Source organism: Camellia sinensis, chromosome 6 (genome assembly GCF_055761805.1).
Source record: "Camellia sinensis isolate YWXY chromosome 6, ASM5576180v1, whole genome shotgun sequence".
Classification (NCBI taxonomy): Eukaryota; Viridiplantae; Streptophyta; class Magnoliopsida; order Ericales; family Theaceae; genus Camellia; species Camellia sinensis.
In genome coordinates this window covers 137692879-137717518 of record NC_138966.1, presented here as the reverse complement: position 1 = coordinate 137717518, position 24640 = coordinate 137692879, and the positions used below count along the sequence as shown (strand labels likewise).

At 39.8% G+C, this 24640-nt stretch overlaps 2 protein-coding genes and 2 long non-coding RNA genes across 4 annotated transcripts; 1 reads left to right on the top strand and 3 right to left on the bottom strand.

Moving 5' to 3' along the window:
• Positions 1-347: 347 nt before the first annotated feature.
• Positions 348-17066, bottom strand: LOC114302050 (isocitrate dehydrogenase [NAD] regulatory subunit 1, mitochondrial). Its single transcript, XM_082872639.1, is given in 8 exon segments — positions 348-572; positions 882-955; positions 1572-1648; positions 2230-2266; positions 2603-2631; positions 3370-3609; positions 11352-11803; positions 16928-17066. Coding segments are annotated over 7 exon segments (894 nt in total). The 5' UTR covers positions 11769-11803; positions 16928-17066; the 3' UTR covers positions 348-552.
• LOC145792134 (uncharacterized) lies at positions 7316-8215 on the bottom strand. Its single transcript, XR_014331286.1, has 2 exons — positions 8067-8215; positions 7316-7963 (listed from the first exon to the last, which is right to left on the bottom strand). It is a non-coding gene; the product is annotated as an uncharacterized LOC145792134 (long non-coding RNA).
• LOC114302046 (SEC1 family transport protein SLY1) lies at positions 16820-19933 on the bottom strand. Its single transcript, XM_028247005.2, has 2 exons — positions 19126-19933; positions 16820-19020 (listed from the first exon to the last, which is right to left on the bottom strand). Exons 1-2 carry the CDS (start codon positions 19154-19156, stop codon positions 17189-17191), a joined length of 1863 nt encoding a protein of 620 aa, XP_028102806.2. The 5' UTR covers positions 19157-19933; the 3' UTR covers positions 16820-17188.
• On the top strand, positions 19376-24351 carry LOC145792133 (uncharacterized). The gene is made up of 3 exons (XR_014331285.1): positions 19376-19496; positions 21621-21994; positions 23774-24351. It is a non-coding gene; the product is annotated as an uncharacterized LOC145792133 (long non-coding RNA).
• Positions 24352-24640: the final 289 nt, after the last annotated feature.

Sequence of the window (24640 nt, the reverse complement as noted above, 5' to 3'; positions counted from 1 at the left end):
AGAATTTTGTGATATTTTGAAGGGTAAGGGCTCTACTCTTGGAGTTGGCCATGGTTGTGCTGTAGCAATGGAAGCAAGAGTAAGCTCTCTCGTCCTTTCAATATTCATCTCGATTCTACTTCCATTCCAATGGCATTTTCAAGTATGTTTTGAAAATCAAGTTATGTTGTTGACATCTCTCTCATTGTTGTTTCCCTACAAGCTCAAGCTGCCGGCCGAGGTGAGTAAAGGCTCACAATATACTTGCTAAACGTTTAACTAAGATGACACTCCCATAAAGAAAAAATAAAAAAGCACCAAGATTGTATTATACCACAGGAAAAATTCAACCAAAACAAAACACATCAGAACCGAATATCAAGTATCACACTCAGATGAATTACACTAGCCATTTGACCAATAAGACTCTATCTCAAAGAATTTCTCAAATATTCTATGCCTGACAATACATGTAACTACAAATAAATAAGGTCCTTTCCATAAATCATAATCAACATAATTCTGTCAATTTACAGCATGTGTTTGTCTTCACCTGCTGCTGAGAAATTGGCATCATATTCTACAATTGGCAGCTGCATAGAAGAAGAAAGGACACCACAAGGTGAAACATGTTAGTACTCGATGAATATAATGAAAAACAAAGAAATTTCATAGTAGGGGTTCAAGTTCTCTACCCTGCATCAGCTTTGGTTCAAGAAGTTTGTGTAATGCAGATGGTAACTAAAAGGTGGTTGGTTACTCAGGTAAGAACAATATGTGTGTGTGTGTGTAAAGACTTGATAGTGTTTGGTATTCCTCAGTTTAGGAAAGCTCAAATGACAACACAGGAGCCTTTAAATGTGACAGTAGACTACAAAATGACATGAAGTCAGTATACTCACTGCAGTATAAAAATTGATTGAGACCGAGACTGACACTGTCTTGCTTACTTGTATCAAATGAATTAAACATATGCCTGCAAAATAAAAAACATGAATGTAACCAATCTGCCAATGGTATAATGAATCCAATAGTAGAGAAGAATACATTAACAATATTGACAACTTGCAGCCATCACTCATCGACACAACGTTAATCTAATAATTGTTTAAAATCAATGGATTGGCATACACAATACATACAGAGAAACTGTAAATCCAACTACATAAAGTAAATTTGTACATGATGCAACTATGTCTCAACCAAAATATTTTCAACATAAAGATAGGTCAAATTTAAGGTAAAAAGTTGGGAAACCTTTGAGGACCTCAATAATCCAAAGTTTTAATATATTACAAGATGGACTAATATGTCCATTAATTGATGGTTCATTGGTTCCCATTTGGGTCAGACACCCTGAATGGAGTGTGCAGGTGTCTACATGGGTCATCCGGTTGAACTAACCTAGAAGATTGATGGAACCCATCAAAGTTGGGTGCACAAATGTTCATGTCCAAGTGCCCCAAGCAATATTTCATTCATGGTAAAAGGTTCAATTTGAGATGCATACTAAATTTAAAAATAAAAAATAAAAAATAAAAAGAAGAAGAAGAAGAAGAAGAAGAAAAAATTATATATCAATAGTCACAAACCTTGTAGACTGCACAAAGATACAAAGAGATATGAAGTCATCAAGCCGGAATCTTCCATTCTTCTTTTCATCGAAACTCTGAACAATTAATGGGGGAAAACAAATTATTGGTCCAAATCTTGCATAAGTAGTTTATCGCTCAGCTTGAGAAGATTCATTTTTGCTAGGAAGGTAAAAAAGGATAAACATGCAAGTAACCATCCAAGGTGCCCAGATTAAAAAAAGTAAAATTGGTTTGAAATTGAAAATTACTTTGCAAATATGTGGTACATGCATACTACAATGAAAAAAATTCTACATGCTTTACCTCACAGACTGTGTAAAATGCAAAAGAGAGTCGAGGGAGAATCCAATTTTTACCAACGCCTATAACCATGTAACAACAGACTACAGTTAAAGGGGGGGAGGAGGTGAAGAAGTTAGAGAGATCAAAAGAGAAATGTGGGTATCCATTAATAGCATTATCAAAGAGCATCCAGAAGAATCTAGAGAAGGTTTTTAAAGGTTTGACAAATTCACTTCTGAAGTAAATAGGGGAAAATACACCCAAAAAAAAAAGATAGGACTGTATGTTCAGCCTTAGCAAGCATGCCGCACAATAAGCAAAACTTCACTGAACCATCCAAAAATCATAGGCAATTCAAGATGTTAAATAATACTTCATAAACATCATCAGGAACAAGATATCCACGATCCCTATGACAATGATCAAAGATGTCAAGATGTTGTCCAGATGTAATTATACATATATCAAACATTCTAGTCTGAAATAGTTGCTACCCTAACTGAATAGAAGGTACATGGATATTGCACTATCAATGAACAAACACTACAATAATTTTAATGAGATAGCTTGACAGTGAAATTTTTTATTTAAAAAAAAAAAAAAATTTAAAAAAAAAAAAGAAAAAAAAAAGAGCAAATGAAAGAAAATAACTATAAGGTATGAACAACATTCAGTTGTTACTGAGGAACATCGTTTAGAGATGTTAATAACACTGGACACATGAGATATTGTTAGAAGAAAATCACCTCTCTGAGTCTGAGAAGGCATGTTGAACCTGCAAAAGAATTTAAGACAAAAAATTTAGATGGAAAAAACTTGAAGAATATGATCATACCCTAAAACTGCAAGCGAAGAACAAAACCTCCAAATACACACCCAATGATATCAATAGTAGTTTCTGAAATATATATATATATATATAATTTATACATTATCTTCAGCAACAGAAAACAAACGTGATGGCCAGTTTTTGCAATCTTGATCAGAGGTTATATGTAATATGGGACATTGATAAACCCAACATAAAGAAGTGCATGGTGGTTTTGTTACCGGCTCCTGAATTAGTTCCCACAAAATTGAGTATTTCCTTGATTTTTCAATAGAATCAAAGTGAGATTAATGTCACATATGGAAGAAAACATTCAGAATTATACATTACATTAATTGGGCTAAATAAAAGAAGAAATGCTAAAATCACGAGGGCTCTTCCAACACTACTCAACACAAAGTCGGATTTTAGCTTCCAAATTTTTTCTATAAGTTCTTCTTCTAGTTCTTTCTCCATAAAGAACATCCTATCGTAGTTCAGTACTTCTAAAGCTTGATCATAAAAAAGATATCCTCCTCTTTTTTATTCGAAACTAGGAATCTCACTAGTGCATCAACATAACATATAACAAAACTTCATATCCATCCAGCATCATATGATTGGATGCTGAACACATTGAGCATAAAATAATAGACCAGTGCAGGCCATCTATGAACTGAAACACTTTTTATTGAAGTTCATTACCATCACATCAAATTGCTCAGGCTTTGAAACAAGTTGCATGCAGCAGTTGTCTACAATAATCTCATTGTACTTGATACCAGGCTACTTGCTTGCGACCTCCTGGCAGGATTCTAAAACCAGACCATCAGCAAGTTTCATAATGTTGGCTTTATGCACAGCTGTCACTTTCTTTCTGTTGTTAAGGTAAGCATACTCAAAGGCATATTTTGCAATCCATTCTGAGCAGAACTTTGTCATCACCTAGCAGAATGGCTCAGTGAGCAATATTATACTTGCAGAATCACAGAAAATTTATGAAAGATTGTCATACTTGACATTATTAGGAAACAGATCTCAATACAAAAAAGTTGTCCAGCAGTACTAAAAGTAAAATGAGCTAAATTAAGAACATAAAACACTATTTTCAAATGAATATATACCAGATGAATACTTTTAGCATGAGAAAGCTGTTACAATATTTGAAGAAAAAAAATTACACAGGAGTTTGGGAAACGTGGGATCGAGAGAAGTATACAATAAGTCTTTCTTTCTGATAGGTTTTAATTTATTACATCAGTTAAGGTTTTTTATTAGCTTGTTAAAGTAAAGTTGTAATAACATTTTTAAACATTCTTTTTAGTAAAAGAACCTATTAATTAAAAAAGCACCATCATAAAGGGCACAACCCTCTACACATGTCGTATACAATCTTAGAATCTCAAAAAAAGAAAAAGAAAAAAACAAGCATCCCCTATATAACTAAAACAATATACAACTACCCCAAAAAAACTCAACAAAAGACGAAAAAGAAAAAGGAAAAGTCTTGCCAATCCAAAAAATTAAATCAAATTAGAAAAAAAAAAGAAGAAGACGAAGAAGAAGAAGAAGAAGAAGAAGAAGTCGCCCTAGGCCAAAACAAAAAGCATACTAGTAACGTTCCTTTTAACCACAACTTGAATCTCTCTACACCATCAAAAACTCTCATGTAATGACAAAGATGAAGATGTTCAAATATTATCAATTATTTATTTTCAGGATGGTGGCAGAATCTTGGGGAAACCAAAGGCTAGATCTTTTGGAATTGTCTCAATAAATCTAGTCTTTTCCTCTTAAAAAGGTTTGGATATTGCAAGAAGATACTACATCTGCTACCCTTTCCACTTTCTTTTTCTTCGTCTTCTTCTTCTTCTTTTTTTTTTTTCTTCATTTTCTTTGTTTGGATAAATTTATTCTTGTTCTCCTCCATATCTAGCTTCTTTCTCTCACATGGATGTTTTGAAACATAAAACCATCTCTACGTGACTAATTAAGCATTTGCAATAGTCTCTGCTGCATATAAATTGAAACTTATCCTTTCTTGAGCACCATTTTGCTTATGGATTGTCTTGTTATGGTGCTTTTATTCCACCATTCACTAACTATTATTTGTATTTGAACCGGAAGGTCCTTTGTTTCCTTTATGCTTAGAGTATTTTACTTGAAGTCTTGTCTACAATCTCTTTTTATATGTAATGTTGTAAACAAACTGATGTATTATTATTGATTGTATTCTACAAGATTGTTATATTGATATATGTTAGAATTTACCTTCACCTACACCACTATCACCTCACCTACTCCACTAAACCTAACCCACTACTTCACCCACTCTCCACCTACTTCACCCACTTAAACCTACTCCACTAAACCTAACCCACTACACCACTACCACCTCACCTACTCCACTAAACCTAACCCACTACACCACTACCACCTCCACTTCACCTACTCCTTACCTACTACACACTCACCCTCTTCTATATATAGGAATCATGAATCATTGTAATAGATATCAATAACATTATATCAATCAACAATACAATTCTCTATTTCTCTTTATACATTAAATTTCTACATGGTATCAGAGCCATAAGATTTAGGCCCGTATTTTGTTTTCTCACCGGCGGGCAGCCGGCCGGCAACCTTGCCTTCGCTGCCCGCTGGAATTTTGTACACATACCTTCACTTTCCTGCATCTTCCAACTTTCTTACAACTGTTGTCCCATAGATGGGCTTCATATCTACCAGTCCATCTATGCCTTGTGACACCTCTATACTGTGAAGTCCTCTGTCCAAATGTATCAATGGACTTCCTATGGCCAACCTGCTTCTGATCAAGCTTCTCAGCCCTCTTTTCTTCCCCTCCTTGAATGGTGTTTGGTACACCTCATGGCCTCTAAATGCATAGTAATCTGAGTATTGCTGGGCTTGAATCTGCTGTTGTTGACTATTGTTGGTCTCATGATCTGGGTTGTGGTGGTAGTACATGCTCTCTTCTTACATGAGAAGGCGCGTCACTGTCGGAATACGGGCTGCCGCCTCTGGCCCCTTAAGCTTCCGCTGCTTCCGCCCTACTCTTGCTGGCGGCGCCGCACCTGCGCTGAAGGTTGCCCAATTTAGGCGGAAAGTTTGCTCGGTATTTGGCATTGTAGTACCATTGGTTGTCGATGGCATCATCTTCACAGCCTCAATCTCTCTCCTCGAAATCACAGTGAATTGAAATTCGGCAACAAATGGTATACAGAGTGGTAGTAGTACTGTTTTTGTGCGAAGGGGCAGAAATCATCACATTTCTCACCTTTTTTCTTTTATTTTGTCCTCCACTTTACACCTCACATGCCTTCTCTCTGTCTAAACAATAATTTTCCACCACCCAACTTTCTTTTTATTTTATTTTCTTTTCTTTTATTTTATCACCAACTCACTTCTTATGATGAAAACACATGCCTTAATTTATTTTAATAACATGAGTGGCCTCCCTTTTCCACCATCTCCCTCTTTTTCTACACAATATTTTTTGTACCACCGCCCACTCCATGATACCCATATTAATATTATTATTATTTTCACAAAAAAAAAAAAAAAAAAAAAAAAAAAATCATTCCAGTTGATTTTTCTGCATTACCACACCTACCATTCGAGTTTGCCAAACACACTTATTTTATTCATGTCAGGATCAACCCCGATCACAATTTTACACAAAAAAAAAAAAAAAAAACAAACAAACAAAAACAAACAAACAAACCACCACAACACACCCAACACCCACAGTGGGATTTTTCTTCTCTACTCTGCTGCAGGTCTCTTCTTCTTGCCTCCGTCCTGGACGGCCCTTGCCGGTGTTGCCTCCGTGTTTCCCACACCACCGAGCACATTCACTCCACCCTGCTCCTCCACTACAGCATATGGCGGCCCTCCAAATCGGAACATAAAACTGGCCTTCCGCTTCAGCTCCTTGTTTTCCGCCTTTAGCACACTTATCTCTGCTCGCGCATCCTTATACATGCGTTGGAGCAGAGCCAGTTGGGCGTTTAACTGCTGCACCTCATTTGTCCTACTCTGCAGCCGGTTCGACAAATTTGTAACCGCAGTCATGGTTTCCACACATGACTTCAAGGTATACTGATTGGCCTCCACATCCGACTGCACCGCCATTTTTTGCTCCACTGACCGCATCGGAAAGTTCAATGGAGCAAACACAGAGGTGTTTGGTTGAGGTTCACTGGCCACCGCACCAGTTCTCTCTCTTGTTGACTCATTGAGGTCGGGAAAGAGGGTGAGCAGCCCGCGGGAAGACGAAGCCATTTTTCTGGGCTACAAAATGTTCCACAGTTTCTCTCTCCAAAGAGGTAGAGTTTTTTTCAGAGAAGGGTTGGTTTCAGAGGTTTCAGAATGGTATGCCTCAGCCTTAGCTTTCGTCTTGGTTAAATAGCCAAGGCAGCCACGCGCATCGCGCGCCTCTTGCCACCAGCCGACAAACGGGCACGCAAGCCAAGGCGCCCACGTGCCTCGCCATCATGTCCGGCACACCTTTTGATGAATTGGGCACGCCTTTTGATGGCACGCCTTTTGATGGATTGGGCACGCCTTTTGATGGCACGCCTTTTTTGAAAAATTGGGCGCACCTTTTGAGGATGCGATTTTTTAAGGGGTCCGACAAGACTCTGTAAACTGTCCCGACATTGATTCCGGTTAGCTCCTTTATGGGTCCGACAAGACTCTATAAACTGTCCCGACATTTGATACCGGTTAGCTTTTTCAAGGGTCCGACAAGACTCTGTAAACTGTCCCGACATTGATTCCGGTTAGTTTCTACAAGGGTCCGACAAGACTCTGTAAACTGTCCCGACATTGATTCCGGTTAGTTTCTACAAGGGTCCAGCAAGACTCCGTAAACTGTCACAACAACTGTCACAACATTGTCTGCTACAACGGTCCGACATGACCCCATAAACTGTCTTCTACAACGGTCCGACATGACCCCATAAACTGTCTTCTACAACGGTCCGACATGACCCCATAAACTGTCTTCTACAACGGTCCGACATGACCCCATAAACTGTCTTCTACATCGGTCTGACACCACCATACAGTGTCCTCTACAACGTTATGACACCCCATACAGTGTCTTCACCAACGGTCTGACACGACCATACAGTGTCTCCTATCCTTTTTTATTTTTATGTATTTTCTTGTTTTGTTACTCTCTCCAAACTCAAGTTGGTTAGTTTCTATCCTCCTTGAGTTTGCGGGGGGCTGTTAGAATTTACCTTCACCTACACCACTATCACCTCACCTATTCCACTAAACCTAACCCACTACTTCACCCACTCTCCACCTACTTCACCCACTTAAACCTACTCCACTAAACCTAACCCACTACACCACTACCACCTCACCTACTCCACTAAACCTAACCCACTACACCACTACCACCTCCACTTCACCTACTCCTTACCTACTACACACTCACCCTCTTCTATATATAGGAATCATGAATCATTGTAATAGATATCAATAACATTATATCAATCAACAATACAATTCTCTATTTCTCTTTATACATTAAATTTCTACAATATATTGTATTACAAATCAGAGTGGCATTATATAGGAGAGGGTTTGGGTAGTAGGTGAGGAGTAGGTGAGGGTAAATTGGTGGTAGGTGGAGTGTAGTAGGTGAGTGGGAATGGTAAATTCTAACAGCCCCCCGCAAACTCAAGGAGGATAGAAACTAACCAACTTGAGTTTGGAGAGAGGAACAAAACAAGAAAATACATAAAAAATAAAATAAAGATAGGAGACACTGTATGGTCGTGTCAGACCGTTGGTGAAGACACTGTATGGTGGTGTCATAACATTGTAGAGGACACTGTATGGTGGTGTCATGACGTTGTAGATGACACTGTATGGGGGTGTCAAAACGATGTAGAAGACAGTTTATGGGGTCATGTCGGACCGTTGTAGAAGACAGTTTATGGGGTCATGTCGTACCCTTGTAGAAACTAACCGGAATCAATGTCGGGACAGTTTACAGAGTCTTGTCGGACCCATAAAGGAGCTAACCGAAATTAATGTCGGGACAGTTTACAGAGTCTTGTCGGACCCATAAAGGAGCTAACCGGAATCAATGTCGGGACAGTTTATAGGGTCATGTCGGACCGTTGTAAAAGACAGTTTACGGGGTCATGTCGGACCGTTGTAGCAGACAATGTTGTGACAGTTTATGGAGTCTTGCTGGACCCTTGTAAAGTCACACCCTCAAAAGGTGTGCCCAATTTTTCAAAAGGCGTGCCATTAAAAGGCGTGCCCATTTTATCAAAAGGTGTACCGGACATGATGGCGAGGCACGTGGGCGCCTTGGCTTGCGTGCCCGTTTGTCGGTTGGTGGCAAGAGGCGCGCGATGCGCGTGGCTGCCTCGCCTATAAGACGGAGGCTGAGGCTGAGGCAGAGAAAAGCTGCGAAAAACCTCTGAAAAAAAACTTCGTTGTGCTGAGAGAGAGAGTCTGAAAAACTCTTCGTTGTGCTGAGAGAGAGAGTCTGTAACACTCAGTTGCCCAGAAAATGGCCTCGTCCTCGTCTTCCCGTGGACTGCTCACCCTCTTTCCCGACCTCAACGAGTCAACAAGAGAGAGAACTGGTGCGGTGGCACTGGAACCTCAACCAAGCGCCCCGGAGTTTGCCCCGTTGAACTTTCCGATGCGGTCGGTGGAGCAAAGAATGGCAGTGCAAACGGATGTGGAGGCGAATCAGTATACTTTGAAGGCATGTGTGGAGAGCATGACGGCGGTCACAAACTTGTCGAACCGGCTGCAGAGTAGGACAAATGAGGTGCAGCATTTAAACTCCTAGCTGGCTCTGCTCCAACGCATGTATAAGGATGCGCGAGCAGAGATAAGCGTGCTAAGGGCAGAAAACAAGGAGCTGAAGCGGAAGGCCACCGTGATGTTCCGATTTGGAGGTCCTCCATATGCTGCAGTGGAGGAGTATGGGGGAGTGATCATGCCCAGTGGAGTGGGAAACACGGAGGCAACACCGGCAAGGGCCGCCCAGGATGGAGGCAAGAAGAAGAGACCGGCGGCAGAGTAGAAAAATCCCGCCTGTGGATGTGTGTTGTTGAATGTTGTTTTTTTTTTTTTTTTTTTTTTTTTTTTTGTGTAAAATGGTGATCAGGGTGAGCCCCGACATGAATAAAATAAGGTCGTCTTCTTCCTCTGTGTTGTTTTTTTTGTTTTGTTTGGTGGAAAAGGAAATAAAAGAAAGAGTGGAAATATCAGAAGGCGTGGGAATCGGAGAGCGAATAAATGGGATATAAAAAGAATAAAAATAAAAAAAAAATAGACAAAAAAGTAGTGGATTGAAATAGTAAATAATAAAATAAAAAGAGAAAGTGTACTGTCGGTGTTGGTTTTGTAGAAGAATAATAAGAATAAGAAGAGAAAGTGAGGTGTGCTTGAGTGTTTTGGGTGCAAAGAATAAGAAGAAGAATAAAAAGAAGAATAATAAAAAAAGGTAGGAATGGGGGAATAAAATAAAAGAAAAGGATGATGGGGGCAAACTTGCGGTGGCTTGGTAAAAGATGGAGGAAAACAAAGATAAAAAAAAAAAGGAAAAGAAAGGGGAGTGGGGGACAGGAGGGCATGGATGATGTTGGGGTAATATAATAATAGTAATAAAAAAATAAAAGGTTAAACCATCAAGGAGTGAAACAGGGAGAGAAGGTAGAGAGAGAAACATTGATCAGCAATGGGTTCGTTGTCAGCACAGTGCGGTGAAAGCTCCGGGTGCCTATAAGCACTGCAAACCGTGTTCGGGTTCGTCGAATCACAACCAGAAAAGGAACGGTGCTGATGCGGAGGCGGCGTCGGTGTCGGAGAGGATTCAGCGCTCTTACCGAAGAACTGGGAGCTCTAGCCCGACGCCGAGGCTGTGGGGGAAGGAAATGGAGACGAGGCTGAAGGGGCTTGCGAGCGGCGAAGCCACGCCGGCTTCTGGTAGTGGCCGAACCAAGTCGGTAGTGTTCATGGAGGAAGATGAACCTAAGGAATGGGTTGCGCAGGTGGAGCCTGGTGTTCGTATCACTGTTGTTTCTCTACCGCAGGGTGGGAATGATCTGAAGCGGATTCGATTCAGTCGTGAGGAAACAAAGAAAGAAGATTTTCTGGTATGTGTTGAAAAAAAAAAAAACTCCAGCGGGCAGCGAAGGCAAGGTTGCCGGCCGGCTGCCCGCCGGAAAAAAAGGGTATAGGCCTAAATCTTATGGCTCTGATACCATGTAAACAAACTGATGTATTATTATTGATTGTATTCTACAAGATTGTTATATTGATATATTGTATTACAAATCAGAGTGGCATTATATAGGAGAGGGTTTGGGTAGTAGGTGAGGAGTAGGTGAGGGTAAATTGGTGGTAGGTGGAGTGTAGTAGGTGAGTGGGAATGGTAAATTCTAACAAATGTGTAGTTTAGTAACTTTAGAATTGTGGTTTGACCAAATTTTTAATCAGTAGGCATTTGCCCTGAAATAATTTTAACTGCAATGTAGTTCCATTCCATTACATTTGATGATTCTATATCTTCCAATTGTTTGGTGCAATACCCATGGCAATTTTGTAAGATTTCAGTAAACAGGTAGGTATGCAAACTCACAACTTGATAATCAACAATCATAGGAAGGCAATACCTTGAGGCTTTCGACGACGCCGGGGACAACCTCGTGCTTGAGGCCCGAGTACTCCCCCTCGGTGTTCTCCCTTACCACAACAATATCAACATCCTCGTGGCAAGTAGGCAGACCAGGCAAATTGAAGCAATTGACAACGGAAGCATAAAGATCGAGCTCTTTCCTGAGCTGAACATTGAGCAAACTCACACCACCACCGATTGGAGTCTTGAACCCCCCTTTCAAGCAGATCTTGTTCTTGTGGATCGACTCGATCACCTCCGAAGGCACGCTCTTCATGTCGCCATGGACATCGTAGCGCTCGAAGAAGATTGGGGCGTGCATTGCTTCCATGACCTGCTCGATGGCGCCGGTGACGAGAGGTCCGATTTCATCACCGGGGATGAGCTTGATGAGAGGTCCTATTATGTGCCACATATGATATCACCCAATCACATCATCCACCTGCAAGGCTGCAACATTGTGGCAATTCATTCATTTCCTCAGTTTGGATCATAAATTGTATCTTCTTCTGATGTTATATTGTGGCAATTCATTCATTCATGCGCAAATTCATGGTCTGCAGATACACTTGTATCTTCTTCTGATGTTCTCTATCTTATACAAAGCATCTCCCTAGTACAAAAAACAGAGGAGCTTGGTGCATCTTATATAGCCAGCAGAAAGCATTTATCCCAAATCCAAAGCTTCATGAAAGTTAATCCTAAGTCTCTGTTACTTCATGTAAAAGCTTTTTCAACTCTAGGACTCTTCCTTCTGACTGTAAGAAATTTAATGTATAAAGAGAAATGATTGTATTATTGATTCATGTTGTATGTTATATTTTTACAATGATTCATGATTCCTATATATAGAAGAGGGTGAGTGTGTAGTAGGTAAGGAGTAGGTGAAGTGGAGGTGGTAGTGGTGTAGTGGGTTAGGTTTAGTGGAGTAGGTGAGGTGGTAGTGGTGTAGTGGGTTAGGTTTAGTGGAGTAGGTTTAAGTGGGTGAAGTAGGTGATAGGTTTTAACAGCCCCCCGCAAACTCAAGGGGGATAGGAACTAGCCAACTTGAGTTTGGAGAGAGTAACAAAACAAGAAAATACATAAAAATAAAAGAGGATAGGAGACACTGTATGGTCGTGTCAGACCATTGGTGAAGACACTGGATGGTGGTGTCAAAACGTTGTAGAGGACACTGTATGGGGTGTCATAACGTTGTAGAGGACACTGTATGGTGGTGTCATAACGGTGTAGAAGACACTGGATGGCGGTGTCAGACCGATGTAGAAGACAGTTTATGGGGTTATGTCGGACCGTTGTAGCAGACAATGTTGTGACAGTTGTTGTGACAGTTTACAGAGTCTTGTCGGACCCATACAGGAGCTAACCGGAATCAATGTCGGGACAGTTTACAGAGTCTTGTCGGACCCATGAAGGAGCTAACCGGAATCAATGTCGGGACAGTTTACAGAGTCTTGTCGGACCCTTAAAAAGTCGCACCCTCAAAAGGTGTGCCCAATTTTTTAAAAGGCGTGCCATCAAAAGGCGTGCCCAATCCATAAAAAGGCGTGCCATCAAAAGGCGTGCCCAATCCATAAAAAGACGTGCCATCAAAAGGCGTGCCCAATCCATAAAAAGACGTACCATCAAAAGGCGCGCCAGACACGCGGCGATGCACGTGATCGACAGTGCGCGTGTCGGCCTCTTCGTCATGTGCTATATAAATGAAGGCGGAGGCTGAGAGAACATGTGGAAATCAAACCAGTCTGAAACCTCTGAAAAACTCTTCGTGGACTGAGAGAGATACACTGATAATACTCTGTAAACAATCTGTAACCAACCCATCTCTGAAACACTCAGCAACCATAACATGGCCTCTTCTTCCCGTCCAGCTACCCAGAACATGGCCTCCTCTTCCCGGGGTCTGCTTACGCTCTTTCCAGAACTGAACGAGTCCACAAGAGAAATAACTGGTGTGGTGGCCAGTGAACCCCAACCAAACACTTCTGGGTTTGCTCCTTTGACCTTTCCGATGCGGTCGGTGGAGCAAAAAATGGCGGTGCAAACTGATATTGAGGCAAATCAGTATACTCTGAAGTCATGTGTGGAAACCATGACTGCGGTCACAAACTTGTCGCACCGGCTGCAGAGCAGGACAAATGAGGTGCAACAGTTAAACTCCCAGCTGGCTCTGCTCCAACGCATGTATAAGGATGCGCGAGCAGAGATAAGTGTGCTAAAGGCGGAAAACAAGGAGCTGAAGCGGAAGGCCACCGTGATGTTCCGTTTTGGAGGTCCGCCATATGCTGCAGTGGAGGAGCAGGGAGTAGTGATCATGCCCAGTGGAGTGGGAAACACGGAGGCAACACCGTTAAGGGCCGTCCAGGACGGAGGCAAGAAGAAGAGACCGGCGGCAGAGTAGAGAAAAATCCCGCCTGTGGATGTGGTTGTTTTGGTTGGTTGTGTGTTTGTTGTTGTTTTTTTTTTTTTCTTTTTTTTCTTTTTTTTTTTTTTTTTTTTTGTGGGTGTAAAATTATGATCGGAGTTGATCCCCTGATATGAAGAAAATGAGTTTGGTGTGCAGTTCGTCTTCTTTTATTTTTTATTTTTTATTTTTTGTTAATAAAGTGAAAGAACAAATAAAAATAAAAAAGAAAGAAATAATAAGAATATATGGGAAATCAAAAACGAGAGAGTGTTGTGTTTGGGTAATATAGTATAATAAAAAGAGATAGATATATAGATAGAAAATAAAGAAAGTTGGGTATTTGAAAAAGATTAAAAATGATTTAGAGAAAATAAATAAAAATAATTAATTTTGAAATCAAACGGAGGAGAGAGAGGGGACAAGCCCATGTGATAAACTGGAGAGAGAGGGTGTAGTGCATTGTAAAGGAAGATTCAAGTTTGATTTTCCCGCGGGTTTGGAGTGTATGGGGGTTTTTTAATACCGTGGGCCGGTTTTGGCTATCAAAATATAATATATTATATTATATAATATTTAACATAATATTTATATAATATATTATATTTGTTTGTGGAAGTGTGCAACAGCTGGGCCGCTTTCCTGATGGGTTTGAGTGGGATGAGATGATTATGTTTTTTTAAAAAATAGACACCACCATCGTAGTGGAGCATCTCTGCTGTGCTACCCATCATCAGTCTCACACAACAAAGGAGGAGAGAGAAAGAGCCAAAAGAACCCCCACAAAACTCTTCTAATGTAGCTGCAGCACTAAAGAAACCAATAAGATCCAGTAATTCACACTCACTAATTTTCACCGAGACAAGAGAGCGACAATTTCTTCATGTCGGTCCGACATGAAGAAGACCATCAGTGGAAAATCCAGAGCATCTGTCAAGCTTGAGCGATTGTAAAGCTCGACCACGAGAATGAGCAAGGAGCTCAAGATCCGAGTCCATCACAATCATCCGGCGAAAGTGAAGAGCCTTCAAGCAACTAAACGACCTCGAAATCTCTTCCACCCAGGGAGTCACATAGTGGAACCAGATTAAACATCGCCTCTCTCGGCTTCCCCTTCAATTTCAGCGACTCCAGGTGCTGAAACCTCCCCCACAGCATCTGCGGCGTCGTGGTATAACATAGAGCGATCGTAACGTGCTTTCGCGTCGTCTTGTTCGTCTTCCAAAAGTGAAGAGAGAGAGAGAGAGAGCACATGCAGCTGGTGTAATTTCTGGGTGTGTTCATGTGCGTCAAAGCACCGCACACAGTCACAGCACCGCTGGATCTTCTCCACCGCACATCTCGACAACTCTTCATGGATGGACAAGATCAAAGGCGTAGTGGAACCAGATTAAACATCGCCTCTCTCGGCTTCCCCTTCAATTTCAGCGACTCCAGGTGCTGAAACCTCCGCCACAGCATCTGCGGCGTCGTGGTATAACATAGAGCGATCGTAACGTGCTTTCGCGTCGTCTTGTTCGTCTTCCAAAAGTGAAGAGAGAGAGAGAGAGAGAGCACATGCAGCTGGTGTCATTTCTGGGTGTGTTCATGTGCGTCAAAGCACCGCACACAGTCACAGCACCGCTGGATCTTCTCCACCGCACATCTCGACAACTCTTCGTGGATGGACAAGATCAAAGGCGTCTTCACCGGATCAAAGCCCACCTCTGATTCAGACCTTGAGGCAATTGGGCACATGATATGTGGATGAAGAAAGGGCAACTAACACAACCATAGCTCTTACCTGTGATGGGTAGCAAACACCCATTACAGAGGCCTTTCCTCTGATTCATATGGAGATTCAAATGATTTTTTTTTTTGGCTGAATATAGTGAGCTCCAAAGGATGTTCGTGAAGGAAGGTTGATTCACAGGCTCCATCTCACTGGAGAGAATCTCCAAAGCAGTCAAAAGCAAGAAGCAGCAAAGCATTCTGGGAGGTTTGAATTGGTTGAGATCCGGCGGGCGGTCAAGGCAAGGTTGCCGCCCGCCGGAAGGCGAAGAACACCAAGATTTTTAACCTATTGCTCTGATACCATGTAAGAAATTTAATGTATAAAGAGAAATGATTGTATTATTGATTCATGTTGTATGTTATATTTTTACAATGATTCATGATTTCTATATATAGAAGAGGGTGAGTGTGTAGTAGGTAAGGAGTAGGTGAAGTGGAGGTGGTAATGGTGTAGTGGGTTAGGTTTAGTGGAGTAGGTTTAAGTGGGTGAAGTAGGTGATAGGTTTTAACACTCTCCATTTAACAATGATCGGACACTACGTATGTAAAGCCCATTTTTTTTTTGTTAGGTACAGCTGGACAGGTGTTCTTGAAACCAACCCCTTTTAGTCGGTATCTTGGGCATTGTTGTGTTGGTTTGGATTAAATGGAGTTGTACAAGGTCTCAAATTGGAATAAAAATGAACTTGGCAATAATATTTTTTAGTTTAAAAGTCAAAAAGTCACTAAAAAACATTTAAAAACCAATAAACTATACCAAAAAGTAAAAGATTCCATTTTCTCTCTACTTTTTGCACATCTTTTCGTAAAAAAACAAAAAATCATCCCAAACATACTAGTTTTTTTTACCTCATATTTTAGCCAAAAAGTCAAAAAGTTACTAAAATAACTTGTTCCCAAAGAAATGTCAAAAAGACTTGTTGTAGCCACCCCCAAACCCCAAGCCCCAAGTAATTGGAATTCAAATCTTTCCTCTGTGGTGTTCAGTTGTGTAAGATCTCAAGCATGAACAATGATGAATTAATTAATTATGTCTAAACTACAAAAATGGATGTGTGTCAATTCAAATTCAATTCTTTATTGGGTTGAGTTGAGTTGCAAAGACTCAAAAACTATACAACAGGTCTCAAATTATTAACATATGATAGTGAAAGAGGCACCTTGCAAACAATTTAGGTGGTTGTGATTTAAGAATTCCAGAGGTTAAATGGTTTAAGATCTCAAGCTTGAAAAAAACAAACAAACAAACAAACAAAACAAAACAAAACAAAAAAATGACTGCAAAGGACTGAAACAAGAAGTAGGTAGTAGACATTTCAATGATTCTAAGAATTTCAAACACCAAAAAAAAAAAGGAAAAAAAAAAATAGAAAACACAAGGGCAGAAATCTACTCACTTCAACACTGAAGATTAAAAAAAGGCTTTCTTCTATAACCCTAACGGACAGTGTGCATCAATATAGAAAACCATCATTTGGCATTCAACATAAATACAAATGTATACCCAAACTCCTTCCCAATAACTTCCAATTCAACAGCTTCAAGTATATAATTGACTGTTTTACACGGTGTCTTTAGAAAGCACTTTTTTCCTTTCAATGCATGAAGTCGTGAACCACCAAATACTATGCTTCAAGCTAAAAACTGACGTGTCTGTCTTACTGGGCTGAAGTAGCACCACTACTTCCTAATCCCATCTTCTTCCCCAAAACTGCAAGCTGCTCTGCAAACTCACTACCAGTGAGAATTTCTGTCGTTCCATATATTACATGTTTGATTGGTTGTTGACGTTGTGCAAGCTCTTGCAAGCTCCCATACTCCACATAATTGCCACCACCTATCATAAACACAATAGCTTCTTTAAATGGTCCTTTCAGATGGCTACTACTTGTCCCAGAGCTTGACTTGGGAGCACGAGGATCAAATACAAGATAAGACTCAATTTCAGGATTTGGTTTCTCCTCCATCATTGCTTCAACTGTCCTTGACAATGCAAGTTGATGATCGCTAGACAATAGATTCTTCACACCAGCAGTGACAGCACTAAGTGACTGCCCATAGAGCTTCTCAGCCCAATCCACAATGTGACTTCTACTAGCAGAATTTGCATTAGCCAATGAAACATTTAATGACTTGATCTTTTTGACATACTGAAATGCACTAGTATCAACTTCAGACTCCCTGAGTGCTTCTTCAACCATTTCCACTTCTGAATGAGGCATGCTTTCAGAAGAAATAAGGTACATGATTGCAAAACGCAGCTTATCCAACTTAGTTCCTTTCCCTTTAAGTACACTGAGCAGTTCAGTCCTATCAATACCACCTCTAACCATCATGTCACTCTCTTTTTTGGCAAATGAATCGAGTGACCTCTCCTTGATCTCACCCAACAAAACAGTAGCAATATTAGTATGCTTATCAATCACCTGCTTCCTTTCAGTCAACTCTGGCAGGGAATTCACAGCATTCATCAAATGCTTTGTGTTGCCAATCAAGTCTGTCCCATCAAATTCAGCCCCCTCGTTTCCACCTGTCCTCCTATTCACCTCGTCGACATCCTTCTTATACTTATTCAATTGGGTCTCAATCTCCACAGCCACTTCTGGAAATTCCAACAACCCATTTCCCACCCAAAACGGGTCCATCCTATCCAATTCATAAGATTTCATCCCACCCTTCTCTCCTGGCACACTCAATCTATTCAGCCTCAAACCCAGAACATCATGAACAAGCGCCCTATACCTAAAATCATGCTGTATAGCAACGGACAGCTCGAAATTCCGATCAAATATACACAAAATCGGCCTCTGAAATGACGTAGCAAAATTCCCACCTTCAGAGAACAAATTATTCTTTGCCAACAAATGGTCGCGCAAACGCTGATCCAGCAAAGACGCAACCATTTCAGCAGGCCCACCGCGCGGGCACCTGATTATAGGGACAACAGCAAGGGTAGCCAAAACACAGAACAAACCACTCACAATTTTCTCAATAATTTTCTCAATTTCGCGGTCTCCAGCAGAAGGATCATTCAATTGAACATAACAAGACTTATCCGCAAGAGAAAACAAATTATCCTCTAGGGTTACAAACTCCAAGTACTGATCGTGTACCTTGGAAATTCGATTGATGGAGTCGGAATTGAGAGTCCCCGATGCGAGATCTTCAAGGAGAGGGCGAGGAATCGAGGATGAGAAATTGAGCTGGAAGGAATCGTAGAGAGATCGAGAGGCATCGGAGATGATTCGCTGAATGTTGAGGTGAGTGGGTTGGACGAAGTAAACAGCTGGGACATCGTGGACAGGCTTGCGGTCCTTGTCGATGAGGAAGTATAGGGTTACGCCGTGCTTGCGGAGGTCCTTGACGTGGATGAGAGGGGAGAGAATGTCTTGGCAGAACTTGTCGTAGATCAACATCTTGTAAACTTCTTCATTCGCTGTTCCACTTGAATTCACAGGTTGGTTCAGATTCAACATTCGAGTTATGCATTCTGCAAATCAAAGTCGTGAATGAATATCAACAAAATTAGATCGATAGATCGAAAGAGAGAGAGAGAGAGAGAGAGAGAGAGAGAGAGAGAGAGAGAGAGATCTACCAGTCTGTCTTTGTCGGAGATTGAGTGCCATGGTTGAGTGCTGTAGAAAGCTGCGCAGGGGAACGAAGACGAAGACGACGGTGGCCCAGGCGTTGTTGTTTCTGGAATGTTAAGGCTCCGTTTGGCTATTTGACTAACGCACTGCTTCGGGAATTTAAAGCTTCCCTCGCTTCAAATGTCGTATGGTAACGACGCCGTTTTGTCTTCATTTTGTTCACAATGTATATATAAGCATCTGGAAATTGGAATGTGGATATTCGTCAAAATCAGACGAATACACGCAGAGAGAGAGAGAGAGAGAGAGAGAGATTTGATTTGGGGGTGATGGCAAGGTCGTTGTTTCTTGGAAGGGTCTAATTGTTTCGTCTATGGTTCGTCTTCTTCCTTTCAATGTCTCAACTTGCTACATGATTCCTTTACATATATGTCTGTTTTAGATGGTTATGTGCTCGTTGTGTTGTGCTGTTGGTTTTTTCAACTGCATTGGAAATTCTTTTTTGGGTTTTACAAATTGTTGATTTTTACTTTTATCTGATTACTTTTTTTTTTTTTTTTATGTTGAATTGTTGAATGATTAACTTAATAGCTTGAATTGTTGGGATGAAAGAAGCTATTGAGGATAAGCTTGAAATTTTTTAAAAGGATTTGATGAAATTTTTATGTGAGGATTGGAGCGGTCAGTTTTTTCACCAAATCAAACTTTTAGTTAAATTTGATGAAAAGCCATTGGAACATATCCCATATCCAATCAATTTTTTAGCCAAATTTGCAGTGTCTTGAAGTGAACCAAGTCAGTCAAGCAATATTTCTTCCCAAATTCAAAATAGAAATCTGTAACCACTTCACTTCTCTAAGATTGTCTAGCTTCTTTATTTTCCAAAAAAATGGCATTAGTACATCACAGGGCCTGTTTGGTGCACCTTCTAGCAAACTAAAAATAATAATTAGCAAACAGAAGTTAAAAGCACCTCTCCCACTGCTTCTCAATAATTAGCGTTTTCCAGCTATTTCAGCCTCATAAACTGTAAGCAAAAGTTACACCAAACACTCTATCACGGATTCTAAAATAAAAAATTATAAGTAGCTCCATAAACTATACCAAACAGCCCCATAATCGATCGAACTGAGAAAAAATTAGAAATGACAAGATAATCACCAGACATCAATTTATTCCATTCGACTACAATTAAGGTAAAGTTGAAGAAAAAATTCAACTTTAGCACAAGTGTCCTTAGGCTTCCGAGAAATTAGTTGTTGTGAAGGCCGCAACAGCAAAAGGCTTTGTGGTAATGGAAGCGGAAGGCAAATAGCTGGTAAGGGTTGGAGCCATCGAACTTGCAATCAGCTACACCCATGGTTCTCTTCTCCTTCTTCCCTCCAGAAACAGTGAGGCATTTCCCACTACTATTAGAGACCCAAAATCTGAATTCTCAGTGATTTAAATTTTTTGGTCGGTTGATGGATTTCCAGTCTGCCTCTGCTAAATTTTCCAGTGAGCTCAACGAACGAAGGCTCACTCTCCCGTTCTTGTCAACAGTGAGGTAGCTTTGTCCACCCGAGCATTTGTCCATGTAGTTGCGGAATCTGTGCTTTCAAGCAGGGAATAGGATGGGACTATGTTAGGCAGCTTAGTATTCTCTACTGAGAAAGTAAGGGATTCAACAATTCAAAAATAGTTTGGACCATCCATGTATGGAAACAATGTATAGGTGGCTAGGGTGATCCCTATTCCACTTTCTCAAAGCGCCTCTTCTATGAAGCACAGATACAAATACGACGATTCGACAAAATCTAAAAATAAGATACAGGTACGTTCAGGTTGAAAAGAAAATTTAAAATTTTTAATATCATACATAAGTTCAAAGAATACTTACAAACCATTATTTAGGATTAGATATTAGTTTTTAAAATTCGATAGTCAATATACTCTTCTTTGGAAAAAAGAAAAATTAATGAATATGTTCATTTGATAAAACCTAAAAGAGTGTAGTATTGCTTTAATCTTTCTATTTTCTTCTTGATAAGATAAAGAAAGTATCAAATAACTATTCTTGCATTTATTCTAACAATTGTACTATAATAATATGCAAAAATTATTATAATTTCAATTTCATAATAATTTGGATATGTGACCTGGAGTGTCCGAAAGTATTTGATACTTTTCAAGTTTATATCAACTATCAGATACGTTTAGGATGTAACCAATACGTATCTGCGAGTATCCTAGGAGTATCGGTATCCAATACAGGATGTATCCGTGGTTCATAGCCCCCCTCTCTTTCCCTTTGCCTCTTCACGGGAGGATCTAGATAGAGGAGGATTCGATCTCTGTGCAGGGTAGGGCAAGGATGGTCATGATTTGATTGATTAATGAGCTTGTGATATTGTGCTTCCTAGGCCTGGATATATGATTACAAGCCATGCAGCTTGGATCCATTTCAGGCCAAATATCGTGATATTATTATTTAAAACCATGATTGGTCCCTTAATTGTAGGGAATATCAACAGATTTGTACATTTACAGTTGGTTATACCTGTGATAGCCGGAAGCTGAACCAGAAGTAGATTCCCAGCCATAATAAGCATTATATTTGTCAGACTCGCCGCCTTTAATATTTGGTACCAAGCAAATACCTGTGTCTTTTGAAATGACATAGTCGGACTGTAAGGCACCGGCAATAAGAGAGTCATCATATCCGGTCGTATGAGGGTAGGCTTCACTTGCAGGGCATTGGCTGCTCGTGTCACTTTTAGAACACTGGCTGCATAGCCCGTCGCTCTTGAGATGTCCAGCACCAGAAGCAGTAACAGCAACAAAGCCAAGAAGAGTATTTGCCATTACCAGCATCAACATGCCGAAGTAGAGACAGTATGTTTCCATATTTTTATTCTTCCTTTGTCTCCCTCCCTCCCTAATCTCTATTGAGGTTTCAATGTGTGTGGGTATATATATATGTACAGTAATGTTTCTATTCTTGAGAGTATCTACTCTTTGAATCTAACTTGCGGACGATTCCTTAGCAATTAACCAATGATTATTAAATGGTTGGCTCTTGTTCTTATTCAATAACTTTAGTTTTTGGTTCATAGATGTTTACAGCCATTCCATGAGCTGTAGAGCTGTTTTTGGTTCTATTATAGGCAAACGATTGTAATTTCCTTCTCTTCTTTTTCTTGTTTTTTTTTTTTTTTTTTTGACCGTATAGCTTTATTTTGGAATGTGAACACGAACTTGTCCAATTAATATTATCATGGGATTGATACCTCGATCAAACTACATCCCGGGCCAGCCATAGGCCTTAGCGGCTGAGCAAGAAAGGGCTCAGAGTGAGCAGCTCTTTTCTGACAAAGGTAAATTGAAAACAAAAAAATAAAAAACAACAACAAAGCTACATACCAACAACAATAAAAAAGAACATACAATCCAATAAAACACTTGAGCTAGATAGAGTCATTTTCATGGTTTCAAAAGAACAGATCAATCTGTTTCAGCCAAAAATAAAAATAAAAATAAATACAGCAAAAACTCCTCTCCTATTTGCCTTTGATCATTAAATCCCTTAGCTGTTAAACACAGGACATAGTACGCTTCTGCCTATTTTTCTTTGGTTGACCACTTCATATACATCTCTCTCTCTCTCTATATATATATATATATATTTATATATGTGTGCGCGCGTTCAAGCTTTAAAACTAAATTTGCAAATTGCCTAAAACCAACCAATTGTCCACCCACATCACTTTTAACATCATCATCCACGGTTTAAGAAGTATATTCACTTCACTTCAACACTTTTAACGTTGAGAGATTTTGGAAGGATTTTAAAAAGGAAAAGAGAAAAGATAGGTAAAATGAGAATAAAATATACTTACATTTCATATAGTTTCGCATACATTTTTCCTTTCTATTTCCAAATCCCACAATCAAACCCACCGTTACGTGTCAATTTTAGATCAACCAATGACTTGAGTCCCCAAATGGAACCTAGCTCTAGCCCAAGTTTTTTTGACTTTGAATTTTCTTGATTCCAGTCCAGAGGTCTAATTTGGAGGCGTGTGCCTTTCATACTAGAAATTTCATTACTGATGAATACAAATCTGTATTGGAGTCTCTAGTTTTAGTCTTAGCTAATAAGTTTAGTTAATTTCGAGGCAAGTTGATTAAATTTGAAAAACTCTTTTGATACTAGGCTTAGGCTTAGGCTTAGGCTTAGCTAATTAAATTGGGTAATTATATTATAAGTGACAAATGACACCTGCAGAGCAATGGCAAAACAAACCTGATTAATTAATTTCATGGATCACATACGTAAATATATTAATATTAACAAGATCTGTATCTGATATGAAGTCTCAATTTGGTGATTGTAAAATAAATTAAACTATCACTCTCTCCTTGTTCATGCTAATTAATCATGTTCTCTCTCACTCTCCCAAATTCTCACTAGCATTCTGCCTTGGCTAGCTACAAGAAACAGACCTAAAATGAGAAAAATAGCTTCTTTTAAAAATTAAAAAAAGAAAAACTATACACATGGACCTTGCCCAAAACACTAAACAATTAATAAGCAAAAGAGAACAATAATATGGTATTATATTTTACACAAAAATTGAAGAAGGGTTGGTGGGTTGATCTTTGATCATGCAGAGTTTGGAGTGACACAAGAGAAGAATCTATGGCTCCTAAAGCGCACCAGCTTGGGCTTGGGCTGCTTATTGTGTAGCACCACCGTATCCGTATCCGTATCCTCTGGTGCTGCCGAAAACCCAGTAGAATAATCGCCAATGGAGGACTTGTGTCGTCGGTGGTGGTGGTGGTGGTGGTGGCGGCCATTACTACTAGCCATTAATTCAACATCACCACCACCACCACCAATGGAACTAGCCATTTCCAGTTGATAGCTTTTGTATCCTTGTTGGGCATAGAAGTCAACTGAGATGTTGTTATAGGTTTGAGCAGCACCGGAGGAGAGACACTTGTATTGCCGGCGAGTCGTCTTCTTCTTCAGGGCCTTGTAAACCATAGGGATGAGGCCTTCCATCTCTCTCACCTTCAATTTCTTTCTTTTCTTCTCTTCTCTTCCCTTCTCTTCTCTCTTCTTTCTTTCTATACGTGATTGATGCAATGAACAAAGTGAATTATTTGAAAGACTTTTGGTCCCTTATCGGTAGGTGGGTGTGCCAGTCTCTGTCTATCTCTGTACATTTTTCACAATAATTTTCGTGAACTAGTAGTCTATGTTGTTCCTAATTTATATATTTTGTGTTACTTACGTGTAAATTTTAATAACTGGATTTATTATTTAATAGATCTTATAGAAAAAATTTGTCATAAAAAAAATTACTAATTGTAAATTTTAGTAACAATTTGCAAAAATCATGACAAAAAAAAAATCACTAATTGTCAAATTGTCATAAAAAAAATTATTTTTAAAGATAATTTTATCAAGACTTATTTTTAATAACACTTAATGGAAATTAAGTCTAATTATTATAATTTATTGGTAATTTACGT